This window comes from Podarcis pityusensis, assembly GCF_964106645.2.
Source record: "Podarcis pityusensis genome assembly, chromosome: 12".
Classification (NCBI taxonomy): domain Eukaryota; kingdom Metazoa; phylum Chordata; class Lepidosauria; order Squamata; family Lacertidae; genus Podarcis; species Podarcis pityusensis.
Window position 1 is genome coordinate 35996661 of NC_138037.1, and position 24681 is coordinate 36021341.

At 42.8% G+C, this 24681-nt stretch overlaps 2 protein-coding genes across 3 annotated transcripts; both read right to left on the minus strand.

The window, feature by feature from the left end:
• Nucleotides 1-1456: 1456 nt before the first annotated feature.
• On the minus strand, nt 1457-18019 carry SPMIP4 (sperm microtubule inner protein 4). Of its 2 annotated transcripts, none has more exons than XM_080974872.1 (9): nt 17907-18019; nt 15484-15626; nt 14095-14256; nt 10669-10698; nt 9198-9307; nt 5429-5490; nt 4500-4665; nt 3670-3761; nt 1457-2368 (listed from the first exon to the last, which is right to left on the minus strand). In XM_080974872.1, exons 2-9 carry the CDS (start codon nt 15615-15617, stop codon nt 1580-1582), a joined length of 1545 nt encoding a protein of 514 aa, XP_080830998.1. In that variant the 5' UTR covers nt 15618-15626; nt 17907-18019; the 3' UTR covers nt 1457-1579. The 2 variants fall into 2 exon arrangements, with proteins under 2 accessions (XP_080830998.1, XP_080830997.1); XM_080974871.1 differs by lacking the exon at nt 17907-18019 and adding an exon at nt 16697-16742.
• Nucleotides 18020-19477: 1458 nt separating this feature from the next.
• Nucleotides 19478-22965, minus strand: NPVF (neuropeptide VF precursor). The gene is made up of 3 exons (XM_080975230.1): nt 22803-22965; nt 20832-21214; nt 19478-19820 (listed from the first exon to the last, which is right to left on the minus strand). The coding sequence occupies exons 1-3, from the start codon at nt 22929-22931 to the stop codon at nt 19733-19735; spliced, it is 600 nt and encodes a 199-aa protein (XP_080831356.1). The 5' UTR covers nt 22932-22965; the 3' UTR covers nt 19478-19732.
• Between the last annotated feature and the right edge of the window lie 1716 nt (nt 22966-24681).

Genomic DNA, 24681 nt, shown 5'->3' on the forward strand with positions numbered 1-24681 from the left:
GTGTTCCATAAGTAGGCAGGGCAAGAGCCAAAAGTGGGTGGGGTCACCCCCCCTCTTTTGCCCTTCCTCTGCCTTCCTGCCCAGTGAGCTTTTAGAGACAGGTTTGGATCCTTGCATATGCAATGCTGCGTAAAGGAAAGACCCCGCTTTCACATTCAGTAGAACACATACATGTCAGGGGCATAGAAAGAGAGGAGTCCTGATGACAGCCAGTGTGGCGTAGTGGTCAGAGCCTCAGACTAGAGCCTGGGAGACCAAGGTTCAAATCCCCACCCGATCATGAAGCTCACTGGGTGACCCTGGGTCAGTCACTGCCTCTCATCCTAACCTACCTCACAGGGTTGCTGTTGGGATTAAATGAGGAGGGCGAGAACCATGTGCACCGCCACCTTGAGTTCCTTGAAGAAAAATGCAAATTAACAACTACAGTGGTACCTTGGTTCTCAAATGCCTTGGTTCCCAAACGCCAAAAATCCAGAAGTGTGTGTTCCGGTTTTCAAATGTTTTTCAGAAGCCAAACGTCTGATGCAGCTGTCGGCTATTGCTTCCGGGGCGCCTGCACCAATCAGAAGCTGTGCCTTGGTTTTCAAACATTTTGTAAGTCAAACGGACTTCCGGAACGGATTAACTTCGGTGCTTTTGTTTTTGCTATTAATTTTGCATTTTTGTTTTTGAGGCTTTTTCAGTTAATTTGTTTTTGTGACTGTGTGGATTGATTGATTGTGTGACTGCAGAAATGGATAAAAGCCCGCCATCCAAACAATGACTAATCAGTGCAGGTAAGAAAAAAAAAATAATTTTAATTGTTGTCATCTATAATACTGTCATATTTATTTTATAGTACAGTGGTACCTCAGGTTAAGTACTTAATTTGTTCCGGAGGTCTGTTCTTAACCTGAAACTGTTCTTAACCTGAAGCACCACTTTAGCTAATGGGGCCTCCTGCTGCCGCCGCACCACCGGAGCACGATTTCTGTTCTCATCCTGAAGCAAAGTTCTTAACCTGAAGCACTATTTCTGGGTTAGCGGAGTCTGTAACCTGAAGCATATGTAACCTGAAGTGTATGTAACCCGAAGTACCACTGTACAGTACATTGATTATTACTTTCATTTTGTGGATCAGTGGTATCGTTAGATAGTAAAATTCATGTTAAATTGCTGTTTTAGGGGTTGCTTTTAGAAGTCTGCAACGGATTAATCTATTTTGCATTACTTTCTATGGGAAAGCGTGCCTTGGTTTTGGAACACTTTGGTTTTGGAAAGGACTTCCGGAATGGATTAAATTTGAGAACCAAGGTACCACTGTACCTCATAATATTAGAGGCATGGCTAGCAGGTGTGGCCCTAGGTGCAAAGAGGCTTTATGTCTTGTTCTCATTTGATTCCTCCCAAACCACTTCAGAGCTGCCTCTACCTGCCTTTGGACGACACTGAATCAGTACTTCACGCAAAAAACTGAAAAACTAGGAGAGTGTTTTATAAAGCACAGCAAGCCAATTCAGAAGCAGCAACTGGAGAAATCGGCTGAGATTATTTTCGCCCTTCCCTTTCGCTTTTTTTGAAAGGGTGAGGACGTGTGTCAGTTATAGTGATAGGCATTCACACCGTAGAATTTGTGCCTTCTGCCTTTCCTGTCGTGATCCCTCAGGTCCCTTATTCCTCCTCTAGTTAGATCACTCAGGCACTTGATGGCTTCACCCTTCCTAAAACAATACTGCATATCGTTTAATTTTGTCTGAGGCCGAGCTATCCCGCAGTTAGGAATCCATTCTGGGAAACTAGACCTGCTTTCGATCCCTGGGAACACATTAGGAACACATTGAACACCCGGGATGTCGTCACAGGTTTCAAAGCTCACCTCCGTTGGGCCTGGTTTAGAGAGGCTGATGGGATGGTGCCACACAATGTAATTGCTTAAGCGGGAGGGGGGCAGATCTTCGTAGCGAATGGATTCAGCGGGCTTCACAACAATCTCTGGTTCGGGGGGGACAGCAAGCTGCCTTTGATACAACTTCTCCGTCTTCCAAGTATCTGTAATTTTCTGAAACCTGCTCCACGGAAGTTTTGTATGTTTCATGCTTTCTCTTGGGTTACCTACCGGACGATTGATCTGATTTTGTGGGAAGTCCTCAATTCTCTTTTTTGCTCCGCTGTCGGTTTCCGGAGGCATTTGCCTACTGCTGCTCTGCACCGCATCTAAACATTTGCGTATGAGTGACTCGCCTGTCCATTGAGGTGGGTGCTCACAAATATAGCCAGGATCCTGCTGCTGAGGGTCATAGGGGCGAATTGGTTTGCCTTGAAGTGCGCGAGCAATACGTCCTTCTAAGGGTCTTACTTGAGTCTCAGCTGACGGAAATGATTCTCTCTGAAAAACAGATCGTTTGGGATTGATAGCTACCCTTTCTGTTTATAGTGATGTTCTCTAAATACAACTCTCAGAGCAGCGATGGGGAACTTTTGGCTCTCCAGATGCAGTTAGATTCCCAACTCCCATCAGCTCCAGTCAGCATGGCCAATGGTCAGGGGTGATGGGAGTTGTAGTCCAGCAGTATCTGCCATGCCAGAAATTCCCCATTTCTGTTATAGGACCAAACTAGATACTGTATATCATTTGCTTGATGATTTAATATTTAAATAAATTGTCCTTTGTGCAAGCAAATTCCAGGGCAGTGTATGGTAATATCAGCAACAAGAGAATACAAGAAACCAAAAGACAACATCTATGAAACGAACAAACATACTGGAGGACAGATGTAACCCTTTAAAAATGTGTGGTCAAAGAATAGGGCTGGGCGATATTTGGTTTTCAACAGCGTGATATATCACCAGCTAAACATTGCGATATACTGATATATTGTCATGTCTGAAATAAGGATGGAGCTATGTATAAAGGCATCGTCTGGGTTCATGGTTTTCCCCACATTGCGATTTTTTGCATAGCACACACAAACACACATCATGATTCATGATATATTGCCCGGTCAAAAATTATGAAGCCGATACCACAATATGGACTTCAAACTGGTTTTGGACGATATAGTGATATGTCGCCCAGCCCTATCAAAGAGGAAAATCTTAACCTGGTGCTGAAAAGATCGCAACTTCAGTGTCAATGCAAGATTAGAAGCCACTGTAGGCATTGCAAGGTGACAGCTATGTCCAGGGTATTACCTTTTTTTTTTTACTGTTTATTTCCATTATTATTAGTATATTTGTTCCACTCCATTAAAGAGAAGCTTTAATGAAGACATTTCATCACCACGGATCAATAAAACGTGTCTCATCACGAACAAAGCTAATGCATAGAAAAAGAGTGCCTTGCAACAATAAGGTTGCAGCGTGGAGTGTTGCTGTTCAGAATTCCAGCCTCTCCATTCCATTCTCCTTCCCACCTGGTTTTCTAGGACAGTCAGCTGGCTGTTCTATGAAACTGAGCATGCTCAGTTCTCATTGGGCTGCTTTGTGGTTTCCCCCTTCCCTCAGAGAGACGTTTGTTTGTTTTTGCATTTCTGCAACCACCGTGCCCACCTACCAGCTTGATATCTCCCTCTTGGGTGCTGTGGGTGGGTGCTGCCCTTCGGGCTACATTATCAATGGCACTCACAGCCTGAACATCAGAAATGGAAGGGAACGATCAGCTTGAAAGGTCCTAGTTGCCATACTTACGAGTTCAACGTCCATGCCCAGTTCTCCAGTTGCTCTGCCAATCATCTTGGGATCATGGTCATCCAGCAGCAAGGGGTTCATAGAACCTTTACCTTAAACAAAACAATGTTGACATCAGTTTAGGAAGTTAATATGTAATATGTGGTATTTTTCTTTGAAAAATAGCAATAATATTGTTATGTGTTACCCCAGTCTCCAAGCTATTAGAGACTCCAGGGGTACCTGTGCTTAACCCAGGATTTGGTTTCCTTGGAATGAAAGCGAATGGAGATGGTGGTGTCTCCAGGATAAATGGTTTTATTTACACACATATATATCCCAAGCATAGGATGGAGTGGCTCACAGCAACAACACCTACCCCTGTAGTTTTTGCTTCCCCTTTAAGCTTCCAGGGGAGACACAAAGTCATGTCTCTGTGTCTGCAGCTTTAACATCCGGCTCCCTCCTCACAGGAATACCAATTCTGGGCATTGTTCTTTTACCTAGGATCATGTGGCCTTTAGTCAGGTGAAGGGAGTGGGGAAGATGCCCGTGGCCCTCTTTCCTGGAGAGTAGCATCACTTAGCTCCTTCTTTGAGATGCTCACAAAGGCTGCACTAAAGCCATTACCATTATAAGTTTGACCCATTCTGCAGGTTCCCTCGTATACATTCCAGCCTTACAGGTCCAGGTCCCAATAATTGGGAGCCCAGGTATCATCAAGACTGTCCCCCCCCAAAAAACCTCCCCTCATCATAATATTTTGGAAAATGCAGAGCAAATCTCAAGATGATTAATCTGTAGGTATTTTGTGTTCCAGCCTTAATCTCTCATGTTTAAAAGGTGTGTACCTGTGTAGTCACGCTTGTAAGTCGACAACCAGAGGGCCTTTTTGACATTTTCCAGCATGTTGGCAGCTCTGAATGAAATGTCAAGCTCCGGGGGTTTGGAAGTCTTCTTGCGGCCCCCCTTTGGGGAAGCATTTGGGTCGCCTGGCTGACCATTTTCATCGCCATTCTGAGAATAAAAAGTAGAACAGGCATGCTAAATTCTCCTGCTTGAACCATGCAAGTGTTTGCTGAGAGGGTAGGAAGGACACAACTTTCAAAATTGAAGCTGTCAAGGTTTAAAATGTGGTTTTAGAAATCTGTCCAATTGGGAGCAAATGAATGAGGATGGTAAAAGTTTGGATTCACTTTCCACATAAGAGTCTAGGGGTGGGATGGGGAGCTGTGTTCAGCTTGAAGGCCACATTCCCTTTTGAGCAACCTTCCGGAGGCCATGTGCCAGTGGAGGTCAGGACCAGAGGCAAAAGAGGATGGAGCCATTAAAATGAATGCTACCTTAGTACTGTGGGATATTTTCTACACACATTCTGCCACCCTCCCTCCTCCATTCAAAGAAGGCATTGCCTCTGCCATGGGCGTGTCTACTTTGTAAGATTTAAAAAAAAATCATTTCCTGTCATTGTTCTGTTTTAAACTTTTTTAAAAGGTCGTTTTTATTTTGTGCATCATCTCGAGACAAATATGTGGAAGGCAGTTAATAAATAACAACAACAACAACAACAACAACAACAATAATATAGTCCATGAAGCTGGTTGGCAAAGGCTGGTCTACTCTGCCAGAGCTGTCTCCAAGACCTCTTTGTTACTTGAGGTTTCAACATTTTATTCTTAAAGATGGAGGTAACCAGGAATTGAACCTGGTTCTTTTTGATTGCTGAGCCCTAGCCCTCCCTCTATTGTTAAAATCCCCAACCATAGTCGCGATTACCTACAGGAAAGTATCCAAGCCGTCTGTCTAAAGGTTCGCCGGCTCTTTCGTCTCTTTCGGGGCCACCTTTAAAATTCAGGAGGAAATACTTGGTTGCATAATATGAAATTCAAGCAGCTCAGGTAAGAAGAAGAAGAATCTGACTTGGAAGGGGGCAGCTACTTTGCTATAGTCAAGAAATGCTTCCTCATCCACCGCAAATCAGAGATCTACCAGGAGGTCTTGGCCTGTGTCCCGGTTGGGCAGAAGGCAGAAGACTACCATCTTTTGCAGAGCACTTTTAACAATGTTTATGGAAGAGGAGCAAAATTGGCTGAGTACACGCCATACAGTAAAAGCACAATCTTGGGCACAGTAATTTGTTAAGGGTGCTCTGTGAAGGGTCAACCAAAGTTCCCAGGTTTCTTTCCGGGTTGGTGGTGGTGGTGTGTATTTTAAATGTATGGTGCACACTCGGTGTACAATGATTTTGCTGCCAGCGTCTGAATGCAAAGAAGGAACACAGCTGAAGAATTCCTCAGAGAAGGCCATAATTCTTAACCTGATAAGCTTTGCTTGGAATAGAACTTGTCCTCTGATGGTCCCTTGCAAAACAAAAATAGAACCGCACATCTTTCCATCTTTGTACTGCTTAGAGCCAGTCTAGAATAAAGTACAGGCAGACGGGAGAAAGTTTAGGAGGAGGAATGCTAATCACACTATTGTACAATAATGTCTTACAAGCCTCCTTTGTTTACTAGGCAAAGATCCCACAAGGTGCTTCAGCGTTCTTATTCAGCGTTGTGGTGATGGGTGGTTGGAGATAACAGCTCCTTAACTCAACTTGACCTGTTGCTTAATGCCATTACTTCCCAATGATTAAAGCTTCTTAACACTGTATGCATTTAAACTGGACAAATGTTCTGTGACTGCAGTAGTCTCATGAAGTTTTCCTCTTACATTACTTCCCTTTGCCTGTAATCCGTTTTGCGTTATTGCCAACACGTTTATAGAAGTCGGAATGCGCAGTATGGTCATTCATTCTTTCATTTATTTAAAAGATGTTATGCTACTTTTTCAATGCATTCAAAGCAATTTGGGGGAAAAGGAGAAAAATTAAAACTGGAATAATAAAATAAAAATAAACACACATATACATTGTGGTGTGCTCTCCCCAGGGAGGTTCATCCAGCACCTTCAGGTAAAGGACCCCTGGACGGTTAAGTCCAGTCAAAGGTGACTATGGGGTACAGCACTCATCTCACTTCAGGCTGAGGGAGCTGGTATTTGTCCACAGACAACTTTTGGGGTCATGTGACCAGCATGACTAAACCGCTTCTGGCGCAATGGAACACCATGACAGAAACCACAGCGCACGGAGATGCCGTTTACTTTCCCCCCACAGCAGTACCTATTTATCTACTTGCACTGGCGTGCTTTCGAACTGCTAGGTTGGCAGAGCTGGGACAGAGCAACGGGAGCTCACCCTGTTGGAGGGATTCGAACTGCCGACCTTCTGATCAGCAAGCCCAAGAGGCTCAGTGGCTTAGACTACAGAGTCACCTGCATCCCCCTACCTTCATTATACATCTTTAGGCACCAAGTGAAAACATTCTTCTTCAACCAGCCCTTGGCTGATTAATATTCTAATTAATCTTTTAACCTTTTAAATGTGTTTGCAGAAGGAGGGGTTATTGTTTTGTTGTTTTTGTTTTAACTATTTATTTTTGCTTTTGCTTAAAATATAAATAATCTTGTTAATCACCCTGAGATCTGGGGATGATGGGCATTATATAAATATAATAAATAAACAAATGTGTGTGTATTGGCCAGTTGAAAGCATCGTAAGGGGCAAAACCCAATAGACAGATAAAGAAGGGATGGCTTGTCCGAAAAATCAGGCTGAGAAGAACAATCCCTCAGTTTCAGAAGATATTGGGGGCACAGCTGTAAAGCCCTTGCTTTCAGTGGCATATATTTGTATTGCATGGACAGATAAATAAAGTAACAAAAGCAGGACTGGCCGGATGAAGGAGGCTTGATAATGTCACTACAACCTAATCTCCAGGATCTCCCTCCCCCTTTCCTTGGAACAGGAAAAATCCTGCTACAGGCCTCAGTTAAAAGCCCCACCAGGAACTCTATGGAACCCTGCCAATAAACCCATTATGTTATGAGCACCTATACAGAGCTTGAATTCAAAAGTCAAGGTTCAGCCATCAGGACTGAGTCTGTGGCTTAGCCTCCTGTGACTCAGTAGATTTGAGTCTGATGGTTTTTTCACCAGCAGTTTTGAGCCTTACATGGATTTTGGAGTCAGAGGATGCTTAGCATTTGGGAAGAAGTGTGCAGACGAGGGGGAGATGGGCAAGCCCTGCATACAGAGATGGTCAATGTTTCCTCCACATACCAGGTATGTCATACCTGCCTTTTGGGAAAGGTAGCATAACAAATAATAGAATCACAGAATGGTAGAGTTGGAAGAGATCCCAAGGGACATCTAGTCGAGGGGTCAGCAAACTTTTTCAGCAGGGGGCTGGTCCACTGTCCCTCAGACCTTGTGGGGGGCTGGACTATATTTTGAAAAATATATATGAATGAATTCCTATGCACACTGGGAAGAATGGGGTGGGGGAAGGGCAGGCGTAACTCTTCACGGCAGGTTCTCGGGCTGGTTTTAGGACCCAGGCGGACCTGATCCGGCTCGGGGGCCGTAGTTTGCCAACCCCTGATCTAGTCCAACCTTCTGCACTGCAGGAATCTTAACTAGATCATACATGACTGGTGGCCATCCAACCTTTGCTTAAAAACTTCCAAGAAAGGAGAGTCTGCTACCTCTTGTTAGGAGTCCGTTCCACTGCTGAACAGCTCTTGCTGTCAGAAAGTTCTTCCTGAAGCTTAGTCAGAATCCTCTTTCTTGTAATTTGAAGCCATTGTTTTGACTCCTACCCTCCAATTATATGGAAGTATTGCTGCTCCCCTCTTCCCCCAAGATAATGCACAGAACTGCCTTAAAGCTTCTAAATAGAGAGGTCTGCTATCTTATACAGTTGAGAATATTATCTTCAACAGGCATGGGGAACATTTAGTGTTCCAGATGCTAAACTACAGCTCCCATCATCCCTTAGCCATTGGCTAAGATTGCTAGGGCAGGTGGGAATTGTTGTTCATCATCATCTGGAGGGTCTCTGGTTGCACACTTCTTTACAGCTATCCTAAGAGCAGGTTTTTAAATTAAGTTTCTCTAGCTGATAAAATAATAATAATAATAATAATAATAATAATAAATTTTTATTTATATCCCGCCCTCCCCAGCCAAGGCCGGGCTCAGGGCGGCTAACAAGCAATAATAAAAACAAGTTGAATGAATACAACTTAAAAACAAGATTAAAATACAACATTAAAATACTGAAACATTAAAATACTAAAATGCAGCCTCATCACAGGCGGAGAAAGGAAAAAGAAAGAGAAAGAGGGGGAGGGAATCAAATTGGCTCCAAGCCAAAGGCCAGGCGGAATGACTCTGTCTTACAGGCCCTGCGGAAAGAAATCAGATCCTGCAGGGCCCTGGTCTCATGAGACAGAGCGTTCCACCAGGCTGGAGCCAGTGTTGAAAAGGCCCTGGCTCCGGTTGAAGCTAATCTAATTCCCTTAGGGCCCGGGACCACTAGGGTGTTGCTATTTATGGACCTTGAGGCTCTCTGTGGGGCATATTGGGAGAGGCGGTCCCGTAGGTACGACATGAGAAGACTTAAACCAAAACCGCACACAGGCACAAATGAATAATGCTTTACCTGTGATGTCGATGTTATTGTGGACGTAAGGATGAAGTGGCCGGTGACGGCCAGCCACAAGATGTGTCTCTGGATTGGCTGGCGACTTGTGCCTTAGATACTTCTCATATCTATCAAATACAGCAGAAAGTTTTTGACAGGGACAAAGAACATTGTATGGTCATGATGGGCTTCAGTTGCTTGGAATGGATTTCAGATGAAGAAATACAATCCCTTAATTTTGCTCTGTACTTCTACCTTGACTTCTCTACAAGCTGTTCCATACCTGCTGACAGGAATGCCCTGGGTTCATTCGAGGGATTCAGCTGTTAAACTACAGGCTACAGCAACACATTTCACCCAGAATTTACTAACAGTATTTTAAAAAGAAAGAAAGAAGTCCTAAGAATGAGCCAAAGGCATGGGGAGGAAGGGCATTCCTACTGCCTCACCAGAGTGGTACATGCTCTGGTTATCTCCTGCTTGGCTACTGCAACGCTCTCTACATGGGGCTACCTTCAAAGGTGACTTGGAAACTACAATTAATCCAGAATGCGACTGCTAGACTGGTGACTGGGAGTGGCCACTGGGACCATATAACACCTGTCCCAAAGGATCTACGTTGGCTCCCAGTACGTTTCTGAGTTTAATTCAAAGTGTTGATGTTGACCTTTAAAGCCCTAAACTGTTTCGGCCCTGGACATCTGAAGAAGCGTCTCCATCCCCATTGTTCAGCCCGGACATTGAGGTCCAGCTCCTCCTGGTGGTTCCCTCATTGCAAGAATTGAGGTTGTAGGGAACCAGTCAGAGGGCCTTCTTGGTAGTCCCCCACCCCCCGTGAAATGCCCTCCCATCAGATGTCAAGGAAATAAACAATTGACTTTTCGTAGATATCTGAAGGCAGCCCTGTTTCGGGAAGCTTTCGATGTTTGGTGTTCTGTTGGAAGCTGCCCAGAGTGGCTGGGGTACAAGGAATAAATTATTATCATTGCTCAGCATGAATTATTTCCCTTTTCCTAGGAAGATGACCCTACACCTGCCCTTCTCTGCACCCAGAGTGCTAAATGCACTTGTTTTCTTTCTTTCTTAACTGTTTTTGCACTTCAGGAAGGGTAATGCAGAATTCTGGAACGAGGTCCAGTGGAGAGCTTGGGCCATCATTTTCTAGCCAATAAATTATACAGAAACTAGTTTAACAATAAACCAAAGGGAAGGGCAGTGTCTTCGTCATCAGCAAGCCTTTGTGGTCATCTTCAGCTCTTTCTGTCGCCTCGGGGGGAAGAGCTGGGAACCTGGACTGTGGCATCAATTGCCAGGAACTAGAAGCCACAAACTCCTCCATATAGTCCTAATATATTGTACATTTTGAACTGTAAGCTGCTTTAGAAGCCAGTTTGGCTGGGAAATGGATAAAAATGTCAGTCATGCTTTTTCTGTTATCTGAATAAAAAACACACAGATTTTAACACAGACGTAAGTTAACTATACTTACTCCTCTGAATTTTCTGGCAAGTCAGGAAGTCTGTAATAAGAGAGAGGTCAGCCAATTACGGCAGTGTATAGGATACCTTATACTTCCAAAAGGCAATTGTAATTGAGACTATTCTGATTGTTGCAGCTGAATCTGGCCAAATGGCTTTAGGATATACTCAAAGCTTTGTAAATTTCACCCATCGGTCTGGAGAGGACCAGAAGGTACAACACGAGAACGGGCCTTCTCTGCAGTGGCTGTGGAATGTTCCCCCCAGGGAAGTTCACCTGGTGCCTTCATTATACACTTTTAGGTGCCAGGCAAAAACATTCCTGTTTAATCAGGCCTTTGGTTGATTTGATTGACATCCTATGCCCTTTTAAATAGTGGGGCGTGTTTTTTTGGGGGGGGTTATTGGGTTGTTTTTATTTTGATTATGTAATTTGTGGTTTTATATTTTAATTTTATTCTGTGAACCACCCTGACACCTCTGGGTCTAGGGCAGTATATAAATTCAATTGATGATGATGGTGTTAAAATGTCCTCCATGTTTTGGACATGGATTATAACATGATGCAAACAGCAGTACTTTGCAATGTTAGGAGTCAAAATGAGGAAAGCCTCCTTGGATGGATCTACTTTGGGAGACAAATGTTATTTGGAATCCATCAGTTAGTATTTTGTCTGCACTGCACTGAATTATTCATAGTTGTAAAATATTTACGTCAGTGGTTTATTGATTTTGATAATTATTTTGCTATTAAACAGTGTATTTTGTATTGTACTGTATTTAGAATCATATAGAATTGTAGAGCTGGATGGGATCCTAAGGGTCATCTAGTCCAACCCCCTGCAAGGCAGGAATCTCAACATGCAGTCCCCCATCCAATTTGAAACCAGACCAGACCCTGCTTAGCTTTGCAAATGTGCTAGCAGTTTTGTTGCTGCATCTCTAGCAGGAAACTTCTATTTGATTATTTTTGTCCACCGCCCTGGGATCCTATGGGCTGAAGGGCACTTTTAAAATGGAATTAATAACAGCAGGAGCAGCAACCAAAAATTATAGGGAGCAAGGCTTGCATGTGTGCAGTACAATGAGGCGGCCGACTTCTGAGTTGGTAAAAGAGACTGTGCCATTTCAAACTGCAGGTGGTATATCACATCTGTGAACCCTCCCCGTACATAAACAACTCACTGGAAGTAGTTTAGTTCTGTTCAGTAAATTGTGCTTGCCAAAGGACATGACAAAACCATATAACACAGGCAATATAAAATATAAAGCAAAACCTGTATTTGAACAAGCAGAACCATGTGTTGCAAGCAAGACTGTGAATAGGGAGCCTCTGCAACCACATACAGCGTATTTCAATTTAGACCTCAGAATCTTCCTTACAATTTACTGTTATTTTGTCCAATTCCTTCTTCCTAATCTTTCTTGCTGCTAGTGCAAAAAGGGTGACTTTATGAGCCTCACGGGTGTTAGAGTTACTCAACAATCACAGAACTCTCTCCGCCGAGGAGAGACTGCTTTCTTGAACAAACAGGGAATTTAGAAACCATCTCCAAGCTCCGTGTATAATGGGCAATAAAACAAATAATGAAGAATGTCTTCGACCCACGGTTGCCCACATGTACAGAACCTACCTGCATATGGAATCTTTGCAAGTAGAAAGGTAGGGCAACATGGAATGGTCCCAGCTAGACAATCCTTTCTTCCAGATGTGCTAGGTTTTTTACTTGCAAGATGAGCAATTTTATGAAGGGGTGCAGTTCTAAACAAACCACTTTGCTGAATGTGTAGAGCAGGTTTAATCTATCTAGTCTGTTCTTTCCAGTTTTCTGGAGGCTGGTTTCCTGACATGACGTGTGTCCACACTTAACCACAAACGTTACAAACACTGCACGGGAAGGAAGTATGTTTTAAAATAAGGAACCACTCTTTCCCTACATCAGCACCTAGTAGGGGAGGGGCACAGCTCAGGATCTCAACTGGACTCATTGTAATATCTGGATTTGAAGACTGAAAAAATATTGGGTCATAAAAATTAGAATAGGTGGATGTTAATGAGTGAATACTCTATTTAGCTGAAGGACAGAAAACTGGAATTCTTTTTATCTCCTCCCCTCTTTCTTTTCCTTTTTCCTTCTTTTTCCTTCTTTTTCCTTCTGCTCCTTTTTAGATTAGATTTTTTAAAGTATTTATTTATTCTGGTGTATTATAAAAGATAATTTGTACTGGGAATGAACCTTTGTATATCTTTGGATCAGTATAAATGCAAATAGATATATTTTTTTTAAAGGATCTCATGTGGGCTGCAATAGTTGCTCTTGGAATGTATCCTAATTTTTTCATTATGCTGATAACGCAACTGTGTTTCTTTCTGAATGAAACAGGCATTCAAACAAATAATTATGTTTATTCCAGTTCTAAAACGTGCAGCAATCACTTTTTGTGTTTTGGTGCCATCAGGTGGCATAACTATAGTTCTGCAGTTCTAATCCCACAATGCTCAAGTTTCTCTCAGCCTGCTAAGTTTTCATCAGGGCAATGAGAGAACATTTTCTTCAGTTATTAACTTAACTGCTAGCTCTCTGCAAGGACTGAGACCCTGCATCAAAATCTAAAGGCACAACCACAACAGCACTTGAGCTCCACGTGCTATTTAAAGACAGTCTGATCTTAGCTGGGAACAACATCTTGAGAGACAACCATGTTAACCTGTTGCTGCAAATATAACAAAGGCTGCTTCTAGACTGCTATTATTTTCAAGTGGAATTCTGTCATCTAACCTTCCCAGAAACAAATCAGAATGAAAGCTTATCAAATAGCCAAAGTTGTCTAAGCTTCCTGCAAACCAATAAGAATGGAAGCCAAAGCAGTTCATCTTTAACACACAAGCCTTTATGAACTGACACAGAATCCAGTCCACAAAAGCCCATTTTATAATACAGTTGTCTTTAAAGGGGTCACAATACAATTTGTGGTTTTAATCTTAGGATATATGTGACCTGACTCTTGTGATGAAGATACCTGTGTATCTTAGCAATGCTGAATAAAAACCCATTCAACCAACATAAATGCAAAGCCACACAAGGTATATAGGAGTGCCCTTTGCTATGGCACTATTGCCAAATTAATGACATACTTGTTAATATAGTGATCTGAAAACTGCAGAATTTCAGGATGTAGACACCAATGCCTCATTCTTGAACGCTGCAGGTATTTTAAACGTGAGCTTAGTGTATCATACATCATAAAAGCTCTCTGTTCATATTGGGCAGTCTCTTTTGACCATAGGATGGAGGAAATGTTTTTATAAAATAAATATTCTTCCAGGTTTAGTCCTCATCAGTTTCTGGCTTTCCAAGAGACACCAGCATTTCTGAATTGGCTTCTGGATTTAAACACCAATATCCAGCCATCCAGAGAGAAAGCAGATAGCCTACCTTAGCGGGGCATCTCTGTTACTGCCATAGTATTGGTGTTCCTGATCAAACTTGTAAGGCGGCTCGTAGATTCTGTGGGATTCTGGCAACAGGGGTTCAGATTCTTGTTCTCCTTTCACGATGGGCTTGCGCAGCTGGAATATTTCCCTTAGCTCTTCATATCTGAAATCAGATCAAATGTTCCCAAAGAGCAGCTGCAACAACTCTACCTGAGTGAAGCTTGCTTCATAGCTAGGATGGCCACTTATCAGACCGGAGGTCAAAGAGGACACAGATTTGCATAGTAGTTGCACATGCTGATTAAGATGTATTGGTTCACATTTGGAAGCAATTGCTGCAGTTTAAAAAGAAATATAATGCATCTTGCCATAGCGGGCCTGACTGCTGACCAGGCTCTGACTGTTGATAGTCAACTTGAAGACTCTCTCGCCTTCTTCTCAGAGTTGTTTCTGTGTATATCAGACTTGAAACAGACAGCCCTTCAAACAGAGAACTGTCCCTCATAAAGCAGGACACATGGACACCTAGCTCATAGTGACTAAAAGTTTGAGTCTAACCATGTATACCAGGCATAGGCAAACTCAGTTTACAACACAGCGCCACCCGCTTCCCTATATGTGTGTTTACTCAGAATTAAATCTCCTCAAAGTCAATGAGGCTTAATTCCAATACACAGCATTGTGGCCGTAATAAATATATTCATACCACAGTGGTACCTCAGGTTACAAACGCTTCACGTTACAGATTCTGCTAACCCAGAAGTAGTACCTTGGGTTAAGAACTTTACCTCAGGATGAGAACAGAAATTGTTCAGCGGCGTTGGCGCGGCAGCAGTGGGAGGCCCCATTAGCTAAAGTGGTATCTCGAGTTAAGAACGGTTTTGGGTTAAGAATGGATCTCCAGAACGAATTAAGTTCGTAACCAGAGGTAGGTAAAGGTAAAGGTAAAGGTACCCCTGCCCGTATGGGCCAGTCGTGTCCGACTCTAGGGTTGTGCGCTCATCTCACTTAAGAGGCCGGGAGCCAGCGCTGTCCGGAGACACTTCCAGGTCACATGGCCAGCGTGACGAAGCTGCTCTGGCAAGCCAGCACCAGCGCAGCACACGGAAATGCCGTTTACCTTCCCCCTATAAAGCGGTACCTATTTATCTACTTGCACTTATGGGTGCTTTCGAACTGCTAGGTGGGCAGGAGCAGGGACCGAAAGACGGGAGCTCACCCCGCCGCGGGGATTCGAACCGCCGACCATATGATCGACAAGTCCTAGGCACTGAGGTTTTACCCACAGCGCCACCCGCGTCCCTGTAACCAGAGGTACCACTGTATAAGATCTAAGTCAGCTACATAGAGATATTGAAAAAAATATATAGAGTGAATAGCTACTTCTTACCTTTCTGGTGATATAGGTGGGCCCGGGGGGATATGCAGTGGAGTCAGGTGATTCGCAGATTCCAAGGTTTTTGTTACTAAGGCTGTTCCACCTTGAGCATCATTGTAATAGGTCATACCTGTATGCATTTCCATCTTTAATAGCTACAGAGTAAATTTATACACAGAAAAGTCCGTGATCAAAGCAACTAGCATTTTGCTTAATTTGAACAGATAAAATTCTGTTTCATAGGTAACTAGAATTGACTTTGCAACAGCACCAACTTCATTACTGATCACTTTTCAGATTGCAATGTAAAAATGAGAGAGTCTGGACAAAAGTAGATATGACAAAGAATTTCATGATGAACTGGAAACATTGAAAACTTGGGATTTTGGAAAAGAAGAAGCCAATTTTGTTTTTTCAAAGTGACACAGTATCATATTAAAACAAAGTCCCTAAAAAAAAGTTGGAAGGGACTAGAGCAGCCTTTTCCAATCTGATGCAGTCCAGATGTTTAGAACTGCCATCCCTTACCAAGCTAGATAGGGTTGATGGGAGTTGGAGTTCAGTAACATCTGGAGACACCATGTTGGGGGAATGCTGGATTAAAGTTATTTGCATGAGGGGAAATTCTCTTTCAGCTTCTGGGTATTGTACCAAATGGTACGTGGGAAGAATATGAGTCAGTTTCTTCTTAGCAGCCATTCAATAAACTCTAGCTCTTACTTTGATTTCCCTTAAGATGTAGTTTATGGCAGAAATACAATTGTACCATGCCTTCCACTTTAGCATTGAACTTTGGCAAATTCATACAGAACTATCGCACATTTCTGTTGTGTTCCACTTTTGATAAATACATGCAGTTTTGTGAGTGTGTTCACCTGCTGGATTACACCAGCAGTTACGCACCATATACCAGTGCTATGGTTACATGTAATGCCAGGATGTGACCGCAGTTGATTCTATCCCTATTCACTTCTTCAAAGGACATTTCAGTGCAAGAAATATACAAGCAGAGCATAAGGCAGGGATGGCAAGCCTGTGACATTCCAAATGTTGCTATATTATACCTCCCATCATCCCTGCTCATTGGCCATGCTGACTGGGTCTGATGAAAGCCAAAGTCCAACAACATCTGGAGGGCCACAGGTTTGGCACACGGAGAAGCAAAGAGGCCCTCTTCCAAGGCAGGAGATGTACTACCCCATAGCAGATTCCCAAACAGAGATACCTTGCACTTCCAAGATGCCCTCATCCAGAAACCAGTTTTTTTTCTGTGTTCCTTTCTTCCAAATGGCAAATAGTCTATGTTTATACAAACTGTTCCCATCATCCTCCGCCTCTCAGCTGGAGGGGTGGTTGTAGGTCACCTTCTCTGTGCTCCAATAGGTACCTTATTCAAAGGCATAGAAAGTATCCCAGCTGTCAGGGACTGGGCTGAGGAGGAATGGTGGGGACCACCTCCTCTGCACTTCCCAGAGAAGAGGGAGACAGTATAGATTCACAACAGTGGTTTGCAGAAGGTCATAGTTCAGAGGCTGCAGAGGGGAGAAGCTGGGAAATATTGGGAGAGGAGCAGGAGGAGGAAGAAGAACCGGGGGGGGGGGGACAGCTGACAAATTCAGTGTCTTTGGAAAGAATTCCTGATTCCCCCCCCCCCTCGCAGGACCTGGCGAGCATTGAGAGTAGGAGAACAGAAAGCTCAGAGGCAAAAAACACAAATTAGCTGATGCAGGGATGATGTATAATAGGAGAGACAGAGGGGCGGGACTTTACTCAGAGCAACGCCATTATCTGAGAGACTTCATTCTATGTCTATCTCTGTGAATATTGAATAAAACACCTTGGTAAGAGCTTCTTGTTTTTTTCTTTACTGGCAGCTTGCCGTGAGGGAGGGGGATCGGATTCCCTGCAGCCTGACACCAGCTATCAACCTAGCCATTATCTCTCATCAGCCACCCATTCTGGACTATTAATTAATAATCTGCTCTGCCTCCACGGTCAAAGGCTGTAAACTGTCCGAATACCAGTTGCAGAAAACCACAAGAGGGGAGCGAGTGTTCTTGCTTTTGGGTCCTGCTTGCAAGCTCTCCATTGCCATCTGGCTGACCACTCTAAGAAGAGAAGGCTGGACTAGATGGGCCTTTGGCCTGATCCAGTAGGCTTGTCTTATGCTCTAACTTTCTCAACGCCATCCATCAACAACCACAACACCATGAATCGTGCAACACATGTCCACTTTCAAAGTTATTATTATCATTTATTAAATTTGTAACCACCCTATACCCGCAAGATGGATGACGATCCATCTTTGATGCTTCCATTAGTCTCCAGGCCTTTTCCCCAACCCCATGCAGTGTTGAAAGTTAGATAAGAATGGCTAGAAGAGAGGAAACAGATGGAAGCAGACTTAAAAGTGGAAGTTTGAGCCTCAAACCTACCTTTCTAGTTTAAGGGCAGTGCAGTATGTTGTTCTAGTTTCCTGCCCTGTTCTGTCAGTGGTATCTGACATCACAATAGAGGAGATTGTCCTGATTGTTTGCTTTCACAGTTTCTGATGAAAAATTAGCTTGTTGAATTTGGCACATTATATTTCGGTAAAATGGACGTGGAAAAGTGAAATATAGTGCTTGATACCAAAACCAAAATACCACGAATGTACTTAAAGGAAGTTTAACTAAACGAAGGAAAAGAAAACCCTCACCTAATTGTGCTTTGAAAAGTAACCTTTTATGCTACTTCTTGAAACAAGGGGGAGATATCTGAGAGTGACGGCCAGATTCTCATTAAACCAGTGCTTCGTTTTGTATTCTCTATGTTTCGACAGAATGAAACACATTCTAATGATCATAGTCACTGGGAACAGGGCAATGTTCTCCACTACAGCTGAAGGCAGCAGGCTTAGGGCGTGCAGGGGAGGCCACATGGCACACCACATATGGCTCTCTCCTCCAACATCTGGTCACCACTCCCCATCCCCTAGTGGTGGAGGTTAGTCCATTCTGGCAAATGGGGCACTGCCCCACCAACCTTAGTCTGCCCTCAGCCAGTCTCCACCTGCCTGCTTTCTTGGTTATACAACCAGTCAGGGGATGGCTTTGACTCTCATTGGCTCTGGCGCCACCTAATGTTGGTCCTCCTACTTTCTGCCCTACAAGTCCAACCCCTGACCACTACCTGCCAGCATTTGATTCCTGAGGTGGCCAATGACAGAGATACTTCCTCTTGGTACTTATGGGGGACAATTATGACAATTTCAATCAAAACCATGGTGGGAGAGGAAAGAGTTGAAGCTTCCCTCCCTGTGTACCTGGACCTGATGAAAATCAGGGCTCCCACACTTAAAAAGCCAAAAACTCTGAGATTATTAGCAGTGACACAGTGCAGTATGTTGTTTAGTTTGGCCCTGATTTGTGTATGAACGCAACCGCAGCACAATCCTGCAGGTGTCTGGACTCATTTTACAACCACCAGCTCTTCATTGATTCATCTCTAACGTCTTGGCCTAAGCCTAACAAGAGTATTGTGTTCTTGTTCTTTTGAAAAATAAAGGGCTTAGGCACCAACACACAACTTGTGTGAGAAACAAAGAAGGTTGGGAGCTCCTGCAGCTTCCTGAAATCCATTCCTGTAGGTTTGATTTATTCCAGTCCTTCCCCTGCCTTTCTCCCCAGTTCATGAATAATATATATGCATGGATAATAAATAATCTACAGATAGCCATCCTTGTGTGTGTTACCTGCCTAGAATTTGCTTGCAGCTTCACTTACTAGGCAGTGATACTTTCCTTGGCTCCTATGCTATAAAACCAAAGAGAAATTTACATTGCACAGCATCATGTCATTCCCACCCCCCATTTATTTATTTATTTTTACGGATTTCTTCATCCACAGGAATCAGGAAAAAAATTCCAATCCTTTTGTACATTTTCTTCTGTACAGCTTTTATAGAAGCAAGCCCAAAACCTGTTTATTTCTGCATCACTTTTCAGCCACTTTGGTTACAGGGTAGATTTCTTGTGGTGACATTTTTTATTTTGCTGACACTGTTTTCAGCTACATACAATACTACTATATGCTATTTACAATTGACACCAATGGTACAGAGTACAAGAGAGATTGAAACCCGCAGCACAGCTATGGAAACAAACTAGTACAACAGCCACCATCACCAGTCTACAAATGCCTCCTGATGGAAACCATGATTTGAAGACTGGTGGCTTTTTAAAAAAATTGCCCCATTTCTTTCTCTTTCGTTGTATCGCCTTTTAGAATGGAAATTCACCCAGAGCCTTCCAAAGTCTTGCCTCTTCATCATCAGATTCCCTTTTCATATTATTGTGTAAATGGCCAAATCTGAAAAGAAAGAATCAACCATGAATGATTCAGCGGCACCAATGATTCAAATGTGGATTGATGTAAAGGAAAAGGTAGAAGAAGAAGAAGAAGAGTTTGGATTTGATATCCCACTTTATCACTACCTGAAGGAGTCTCAAAGTGGCTAACATTCTCCTTTCCCTTCCTCCCCCACAACAAACACTCTGTGAGGTGAGTAGGGCTGAGAGACTTCAAAGAAGTGTGACTAGCCCAAGGTCACCCAGCAGCTGCATGTGGAGGAGCGGGGAAGCGAACCCAGTTCCCCAGATTACTAGTCTACCGCTCTTAACCACTACACCACACACACTACACCTTCACCTTCACCACCCTCTGGATCATTCTTCAAATTAAATGTGCTTTTCAAGGGTACCATTCAAATACTTAAAAAAAAAAAAATCCTCTCCACCACCCCATTCCAAAAATATGTTTTGAATTGTATGAAATGTCCAATTATTATTTTTGGGTTTTGGTGATGGAGAATTGGATGATGGGGAATTGATAGAGAATGGTTGAAATATAATGCAGGAGAATTTTTCGGCACAACTCTAGAGCTTGACTTTGGAGAGGAAAGATCATTTTTTATCAAATCCAGAGAGGATGCTTCCAGAGTGGCCTCATTGCTTTAAAAATATCACATCTCTCTCCATCATACTTTCCTCCTTCAAGTTCAGACGGCAGGTCCGTTAAGATTTTCTCAAGCCACAAAGGACATACTTGGACTTCCAGGGAATACTTTATTCACATTGACCTGGCAAATTCATAACATTATATTATTACATCAATTCAGATTGGTAATGAGGTTGGGATTAGAAGTTGTTTATTGAATGAATAACACATAGAGCAGCTTTCTATGACCTGGTTTCCTTCAGCTGTTTTGGACTTCATCATGGACACACAATCTGTGGCTGGTGGGAAGTGTTGTTCAGATCATAGAAGGCTGCCACAGAGCGTTCAGCACTTGAATAAAACAATGGATTTAAATTTATTTACTTGTTATTGCCTTGGTCAGGATCTTTGGCCACTTGGGGCAGAGTGAAGAGAAGCGACGTCCCAAGTCTTTGTGGCAAGTTGGCGGGAGAATGGAAGGAACTTTGAACCGAAGGAGCTCTCTCAGATCTTTGTGACAAAGGAAGGGTGTGCCGAGCAAGGCTTCTGGCAGACGCCCTTCCAAACCGGAGAGGCAGGTTTGCTGCAGGCTTGATGCTTCTCTCCTCCTGAAAGTTTCTGCCAAACCTCAGGGGCAAATTTGCAGCTGAGTTGGGCACCTTCTTTGTGGTGGGTGTCCTCATCTTAATGATGTTCTTCAGCCCCCAATCCTCCAGTTCTTCAAGGTTCAGGCTTCTCTGATTTTCTTCTATAATGTCTTCACTAGACTAAAAGGGAAAAAAACCAATAACACAACTTCAAGGCGATTAATATACTGGTTACATGCTGATAATTAAGTGTGATTCTGGTTAGGCTTTGGCCCTCTCCAAGTCTTGACTCTCTGCCAGTCCCAGATTTTTCTGTGGAGAGTGAGAACACTTCAAGTGTAGTTGGGGGAGGGCGAGTACCTCAGTTTACAAACTTAATCCCTTCCGGAAGTCTGTTCTTAAACCAAAACCGTTCTTAAACTGAGGTGCTCTTTCCCTAATGAGGCCTCCCACCGCCGGTGCCCTTCCACCATTCGGCTTCCGTTCTTAGACTGAGGTAAAGTTCTCAAACCAAGACACTATTTCTGGTTTTGCGGAGTTTGTAAACCAAATCGTTCTTAAACCAGACTGTTCTTAAACCAAGGTACCACTACACTCAATTCATTCTGAAGTGGTCTTACCTTCAGATTGGCTGTGCACTTACCCCAGTGTGGGCTAATATCCTTGGCTTTCTTACCAGTCCACTTTCCTAATTTAATCCTTAATATTTTTTTTTTAAAAAATAGCCAACTGGCTGGAACTAGCCAGATCTTTTGTCACAGACACCAGGAAGGTGAAACCATCCTGCTAAGTAATGTCTGATAGATAATTTCTACCTTGATGACTAACATCAGAGATGGAGCTTATTTTCCAGGAGAGAAAAGCGCGAGGTTATGATTTATTGAATAAGTAACAGGCAAATAAATGCAGACTCTCATTTTATTGAGATGTTCTGGAACTCACAAAAAGAAGTATCTCACAAGAACCTGGAGAAATATTAATTTCAGGACAATTGGAAATAACAATAAAGGAAGAGTCATATTAGACTGATTGAGTGTCAGAACTGGAGATGCTGGAAGCCTGCAAAGGGAATTTGAAGTAGTACCATTAGCAGATGGCAGAAAGCTGTATACCACCTACAGCTAGGAGCTATTCTGGAGTGTATCTGCTAAAAATTGGAAATAACTGTATTCTATTTAATTGACAGATAGAAGAGAAGAAGTACCTCTTTTTTCTCTTTCTTTTTTCTTACTTAGTTTTTGATAGTATTTTATTAATATTAAATGACATAACTTATAAGCATGATATGAATGAAGATACATAAAGAGAGAAGATTGGTAGAAGAGATTTGTGAGAGGCAGAATAGACTGATTTTTCTCAGGGTGTGAGGTTGAGAAAGATGGGAGCTGTTCCAGGTGGGAGCTGGGAAGACATGGATCTCTGTTTGTGAACTGAAGATGAAGATAGAAGGGTCTTAAAAAATATATAATTGTGTTGTGTGCGTGTGTGTGCAGCAGCAGGAGGCCCCATTAGCTAAAGTGGTACCTCAGATTAAGAACAGTTTCAGGTTAAGAACAGACCTCCAGAAGAAATTTAGTTCTTAACCCGAGGTACGATTCTTGGAGGGGCGCAATTTTCTGATTCACCTCAGGTGCCAAAATGCCTTGGGCCGGCCCTGATTGATCCACACATATGCTGTTTCAACATTTTCTCTGTCAACCTCTTTATGTACCAATAGCAGTGCAAACACAGTTCTTAAAGGATAATATTATGTCAGTAAATTTCTTACCTCGGAATAGTTATCATCACTGTATTCTTCTCTGCTCTGCAAGCTGGTCATTACCGATTCATCACGGCAGAAGGTCTTTGAGGCTAAAAGCAAACATGTAGCTAAAGTAAATAAGATTAATCTGTTCATTTGAAATAATTTTCAGTTCTCCTAGATCGTATTTACATCAGAGATCCAAATCTGGACAGCAGAAAAAGTGGCATCTTTTTATACTATCAGGCAACCAAAAAAATAATAATCTTACCATGACACCGATTCCAAACATCTTCATTTTAATATGAATTAGAAATGTGACGTTAATTATGTATAGGAAGTATGCAGAGAATTTGTTTTGTGAACTTGTTTAAACAAAAGTGTTTCTGGTCAAGAAATGCAGATGGCATTACCAAATATTTCCCTTGCCTATTAAAGAGCTTTAATTAGGGCTACAATAATCTGGAGCAAGACCTTATGCTTAATTACCACGTTTGAAACAAAACCACTCTGTTCTTGCATCAGCCTCAGTCATCAGTGCTTGAAAATGAAATGTCGGTGCATGCCATTCTCCCAAGTCTGTGGGAGTTTGTTTCTTCTTAGAGGTGCACCATTGGAAACAGACTGCCGAAACTGGGTTGTTGGGAACAGTAGTTCTGTGAGCAGTAAACTTCACTGCCCAGAATTCTTTGAGGATGGAAATGTGTTTTGAATGTGCTTTAAAGGTGTAGTTTGCTGTTCTGGATTCCACCCTGGGCATTGTTAAACACTTATATAGCAATTGTATTTGTTACATTTATAGGTAAAGGTATGGTAAAGGTACATTTATAGAGCACCTTTATCTTCCAAAGATCTCAAGGTGATGTACATGGTTCTCCTCCTCTCCATTTCATCCTTGCAACAACCTTGTGAGGTAGGTAAAGGTAAAGGTAAAGGACCCCTGGATGGTTAAGTCCAGTCAAAAGTGACTATGGGGTTGCGGTGCTCATCTCGCTTTTCAGCCGGTGTTTGTCCACAGACAGCTTTCCGGGTCATGTGGCCAGCATGACTAAACCGCTTCTGGTGCAACAGAACACCGTGACAGAAACCAGAGCGTACAGAAACACCGTTTACCTTCCTGCCACAGTGGTACCTATTTATCTACTTGCACTGGTGTGCTTTCGAACTGCTAGGTTGGCAGGAGCTGGGACAGAGCAACAGGAGCTCACCCCATTTCAGGGATTCTAACTGCCAACCTTCTGATCAGCAAGCCCAAGAGGCTCAGTGGTTTAGACCACAGCGCCACCCGTATCCCCTCCTGTGAGGTAGGTTAGGCTAAGAGATGGTAAGTGGACCAGGGTCACCCAGTGAGCTTCATGGCTGAGTGGGGATTCGATCCCTGCTCTCCCAGGTCCTATCCCAACACTCAGTCCAACTGTTACGTATTGGAAACTGTTTTGCAGGATATCGTATCCTCCGTAAGATTACTTGCTAATATATAATTTATTGTGTTTTATTAAATAAGAAGTGTAATGATATCTGAGCTCAAAACCTGATGGATATTAAACAAATTCTTCTTTATTTGACTACTATGCAACAAGTGGCAATATCTATTTGATGATGTCAGCTGCATTGAGGGACAACTTTCTGCTCCTACGTAGGTTCCATTGCAATGAATGAGGACCATGCAGGAAACTCAAACGCTGTGATGAACTCTTGGCCTGGAGGAATGCATGCTTTCATATTAAATGGCATGAAAATCTGATCAGTAGTAATGAAAAGAGCAACTTTGTCTTCTAAGCGAATCTGTCAGTGTGCCGTAAATCACTTGATTCCAGCGGAAGAGCAGGTTTTAATATTGTTCGTTGCATTTCATATAATAATATAATGATAAATCCTTATTCATTATTAACAGTGCATTGTGCAA

Excerpts from the sequence above, each read along its gene's own strand:
- SPMIP4 (XM_080974871.1), bottom strand. The coding sequence starts at position 16,720 with ATGAGGGCATCTTGGAAGTGCAAG. Across the intron at positions 14,257-15,483 it reads CCACCTATATCACCAGAAAG|ATATGAAGAGCTAAGGGAAA; the intron begins GTAAGAAGTAGC and ends ATCTGATTTCAG. Across the intron at positions 3,762-4,499 it reads TTACAAGCGTGACTACACAG|GTAAAGGTTCTATGAACCCC; the intron begins GTACACACCTTT and ends GTTTTGTTTAAG.
- NPVF (XM_080975230.1), bottom strand. The coding sequence starts at position 22,931 with ATGAACAGATTAATCTTATTTACTTTAGCTACATGTTTGCTTTTAGCC. Across the intron at positions 21,215-22,802 it reads GTGATGATAACTATTCCGAG|TCTAGTGAAGACATTATAGA; the intron begins GTAAGAAATTTA and ends TTTCCCTTTTAG. Across the intron at positions 19,821-20,831 it reads CCTGACCAAGGCAATAACAA|ATTTGGCCATTTACACAATA; the intron begins GTAAATAAATTT and ends CTTTCTTTTCAG.